We start from the raw sequence: 4786 nt of genomic DNA on the forward strand, positions 1-4786 counted from the left end.
AGTCATTCTGTTTGATGCTTGCCAGACTGGACACCCCCTCCCTCGCTTCTATTTTTCTATACAAAATTGTTCTACTGAGGGTTCAGGGCTGCTCCGACTTCCCTTCCTGTCCTGCTGTTTTAGGGTCGATTTGGAGGAGAGCCCGAGCCCGAAATAAACCCTAATGCTATTACATCGGAGACGGATCCTTGGTGGTTTGGGAGGGTTCACGCTTCCTGGCACGACAAACCAAGGTCCTGCACTACGCCTCGCTTCCGGGAAGTGAGTCAAGCACCGGTCGCACCTTATACACGTCACTTCCTCCTGGAACCCGGATAAAGAAGTTCCCAGATTACTGTCACTGCTCCCAACCGCTGCACTACAGACATGGCTCTGCCACCTTTTTTCGCCCAGAGCCGTCAGGGACCTCCGCCTCCGCAGCCACCGCCTTCCGCTCCATTCGGCTGTCCGCCCCCGCCGCTGCCCTCTCCGGCTTTCCCGCCGCCCCTTCCCCAGCGACCCGGCCCCTTCCCGGGGGCAACCGCCCCCTTCCTCCAGCCTCCGCTGGCCCTGCAGCCCCGCGCGCCAGCCGAGGCCTCCCGTGGCGGTGGCGGTGGCGGCGCCTTCTTCCCGGTGCCACCCCCACCGCTGCCGCCGCCGCCGCCGCCGCAGTGCCGGCCCTTCCCGGGGCCCGACGCCGTCGAGCGTCCACGGCCACCGCCTCCAGGTCCCGGGCCGCCCTGGAGCCCGCGCTGGGCCGAGGCGCCGCCGCCGCCCGATGTGCTTGGAGACGCGGCCCTGCAGCGCCTGCGTGATCGGCAGTGGCTGGAGGCGGTGTTCGGGAACCCCCGGCGGCCCGGCGGCCTCCGGACCCCGCGCACACCCGCCGGGCCCAGCCTGGGCGAAGTCCGCGCGCGGTTGCGTTCCGCTTTGCGTTTGGTGCGGCGGCTACGCAGCTTGGGGCAGTCCCTGCGCGAGGCTGAGGCCGACGGAGCGGCCTGGGCCTCCCTGCACGCTCAGGCGGCGCCACTGCGAGCGGAGCTAGCTGAGCGGCTGCAGCCCCTGGCCCAGGCCGCCTATGTGGGCGAGGCGCGACGGAGGCTGGAGAGGGTCCGGCGCCGCCGGCTGCGGCTTCGTGAGAGGGCCCGGGATCGGGAGGCTGAGCGGGAGGCGGAGGCCGCGCAGGCCATTGAACGGGAGCAGGAGATTGACCGCTGGAGGGTGAAGTGCGTGCAGGAAGTGGAGGAAAAGAAGCGGGTGAGAACCAGTATGCGCTCGGTGGTTGGAGCTGTAGTGACTGGAACTCGAATCTTCGTGCTAGTTAACTTGGATGCTTATCCGTGAAAGCTAGCCTTTGCCACTTCTTTGCTCTGTATTCCTTGTTGACGATGTGTGGTGCATAAAACTCTAGAACTTGGACTATAAAGTCCCTTAAACACGCGACAGGTTCACACTGGTGCATTTCTGGGAGGAGACACCTCCTGTGTCCTGCTTCAAAGTTGGATCCACTTACTGAGGGTGCAGTGCAGTATCTTTTATACTGTCCTAAAGCATGCAAATGTAGAGGACTTGGACCACACTTAGAAACCTTTATAACATAATTGGCTGATGAGGTTGATAATAGTTCTCTCCGGGGTTCATTTGTTTTGTTTTGGTACTATGAATACCAGTGTATCCGGTGGTATGGGTCTGTCTGGATCAGGTGTTTCCAGGTACTTGACCTCTTACTCAAATGGTTGAATTAAGGACTCACACAAAATTGCAAAAATAGCAGGAAAACTATATTCAAAAACAATGCAGTAAGTAGCAAGTGCAGATTAGAAAGGAAAACACTGTCAACAGATTGGCAGCCACAAGGCCCATGCGATACTCCGGTTATTTTTGGAGACTGCATAGCTCGGTCCCACTGGTCGGTCTCTCAGGTTGCTGTGCTGTTCTTGTCCATGCCTTCCTTACCCCTGTTCAGTACTCACATCTATAGTAGACACTACACTAGTGTCCTGCACACAATCCCGAGGAATTCATTACCCTAATTTTTCAGACGGAGACTTAAAGCAGCTAACTTGACAGCAGTCACACAAGTCTGTATACCAGTATTACCTCAGATTTAGTCCCAAGTTGTCTGACTTCAAAGCTTGTCTGTCTCATGTTCTTCAGTAGAACCCGGGAGAAAGTAGGATTTGCCAAGTGTTGGTTGAAGACATCCTCATTTCCTTTGAATGCTATTACTATTGTTATTGTTGTTTCAGAGTTATTTATTTTGGGTTTTGTGATTGTTTTGCCTGTGTGTGTGTATGTGCACTGCATGTGTGCCTACTGCCTATGGGGTCAAAGAGGACATTGGATCCCCCGGAACTAGAGTTACAGATGGTGATGAACCATCTGTATGGGCGCTGGGAATTGAACCCTGGTCCTTTGTAAGAGTCACAAGTGCTCTTAACTGCAGACCCATTACTCTAGTCTCACTGCTGCTTTATATATATGTTAGTTTTTATTTATATATACATATATATGTTAGTTTTTGAAAATATAATTACATAATTTCCCCCATTCTCTTTCTTCCCTCCAGCCTCTCAATGCATCTCCCTTGTTCTCTCTCAAATTCATGGCCTCTCTTTCTTTACTTATTGTTACATGTATACACAAATACAACCTGACTAGTACATTTAATGTTACTTGTATGTATATGATTTCAGGGCTGACCACTAATAATGAATTGAGGTGCTCATCCCTGGGGAAAACGGTTTCTCTTGCTCTCGGCATTTCCCAGTTGCCCATAGTTGTCTTGGAGCTGTTCCACTTCCGTGCTAGCATGTCTGTTGGTGGTTTTCAGGTGTTGTTGAGACAGTGCTGAGGGCCTTTCTGCCCTTCCTACTTTGTACAGTCAGCAAGCACTTATTTTAGGTAGGGTTTCTAGTGCTGGGATGAAATGCCATGAGCAAAAGCAACTTGAAGATAAGGGTTCATCTCACTTCCACATCCACATCCCAGTGTATCATTAAAGCCAGTCAGGGCAGGAACCTGGAGGCAGGAGCTGACACAGAGGCCATGGAGAAATGTTGCTTGCTCGCTTGCTCTCCATGGTTTGCTCAGGTGCTTTCTTATATGCCTAGGACCACCTGCCCAAGGGTAGAACCACCCACAGTTTTACTGGGCCCTCCCACAGCAGTCACTAATTAAGAAAATGCACCATAGGCTTGCCAAGTGGCCTCTCTGGTGGTGGAGCTGGGGATGGCTTCTCAATTGAGTTTCCTTCTTCCCAAAGGACTCCAGCTTGTGTTAAGTTGACATAAAACTAGCCAGCACGCTGGACGTGGTGGCGCACGCCTTTAATCCCAGCACTNGGGAGGCAGAGGCNGGNNGATTTCTGAGTTCGAGGCCAGCCTGGTCTACAGAGTGAGTTCCAGGACAGCCAGGGCTACACAGAGAAACCCTGTCTCGAAAAACCAAAAAAAAACCCAAAAAAACAAAAAAAAACTAGCCAGCACACTCTCCCTTTTTCCAGTGTCTACCACTGCCCTATAGGCCAATATGGCATTGCTGGAAAGTGTATTGATAGTGAGATTTAGCATTGTGCCCTCAGGAATGTCAGCACAAGGAAGGCAGTACTTTAGTCTGAAAAAATTTAGTCGCTGGGCAGTGGTGGCGCATGCCTTTAATCCCAGCACTTGGGAGGCAGAGGCAGGGGGTTTTCTGAGTTCGAGGCCAGCCTGGTCTACAGAGTGAGTTCCAGGACAGCCAGGGCTACACAAACAAAAAAAGCAGTAGATCCAGCCAAGGGTAGTTTTCCTAGCAGAAGACTGAAGGGGCGTGGTCATTGGCTGTAATGCTGGAATTGCAGGCACTTAATAAGACAGATGGGAGAGAGAACTAGGTGAGCAGATGAGGATATGGAAGGCAAATAAATCGTAGGAAGATTGGCCTCCTATGTGTGAAAGATGATTGTGTGGAAGCCGTCTTTAGGAGCAGTGAAGGGCAGACTTAGAGTATTACTCTGAGGCATTGTAGAATCCTAGGCTTTTCCAGTTCCATTCCTTACCCTGCTTGCGAGCAGGATCTTTCAGTTCTGTTAATTTGCATTTTTAGAGTTCCAGCTTGACAAGGTAAATTCGATTCAGGCATTCCCTGTACCATCCCTTAGGAGACCCTGAGGAGCAAGGGCTCAGTACAGATCCTGAGGCTGCTGCAGAGAGGGTCTCCTTAAGGAATGTTATGTGGAGCTGGGTGGGGTGGCTCACGACTGTGCTCCCAGCACTCAGGAGGCTGAGGCAGGGGAAGTGCTGCAGTTTGAAGCCTGCCTGGCCTACAGAGTGAGGTCATCTCTCAGAGATAAACAAAACCAAAAAAGGGGGAGACATGAGTATGACCAGCTGGGAGAGGCGGATCACACCTGTGCGAGGCTGAAGTAAGATAGCTCTCTTTTAGTCCAACACAAGGCTCTTTCTCTTACATTAGTAAAATATACAGGAAGAACAATTATGAAAACTATCAGGTAAAGTTACATTCACAATGTCCAGTTCATTTGTATTTAGCAGCCTTGGAGAAAGTACTCTACTATCTGTCCTGTCTTGATGAGTTCAGAGTTCTGCACTTAAATCACTTTCCATCATAACTTGTATTTACCAACCTACAAATACTGAATCCTAAGCAACGTAAGCTTAGGTGTGAGACTATAACTATCTACTTAAGCTTAGGTATGAGACTATAACTACCTACTTAAGCTTAGGTGTGAGACTATAACTACCTACTTAAGCTTAGGTATGAGACTATAACTACCTACTTAAGCTTAGGTGTGAGACTATAACTA

The 4786-nt window shown here is 51.0% G+C and overlaps 1 protein-coding gene across 1 annotated transcript in view; it reads left to right on the plus strand.

The window, feature by feature from the left end:
- Nucleotides 1-292: 292 nt before the first annotated feature.
- Pdcd7 (programmed cell death 7) overlaps nt 293-4786 on the plus strand; it is a 13925-nt gene continuing 9431 nt past the window's right edge. The window contains exon 1 of the mRNA XM_021172199.1: nt 293-1236. Coding sequence (XP_021027858.1) covers nt 367-1236 — 870 coding nt within the window. The 5' untranslated portion in view covers nt 293-366. The remainder of the gene's footprint in view (nt 1237-4786) is intronic.

The sequence above is a fragment of the Mus caroli genome, chromosome 9, assembly GCF_900094665.2.
Source record: "Mus caroli chromosome 9, CAROLI_EIJ_v1.1, whole genome shotgun sequence".
Taxonomy (NCBI): Eukaryota; Metazoa; Chordata; class Mammalia; order Rodentia; family Muridae; genus Mus; species Mus caroli.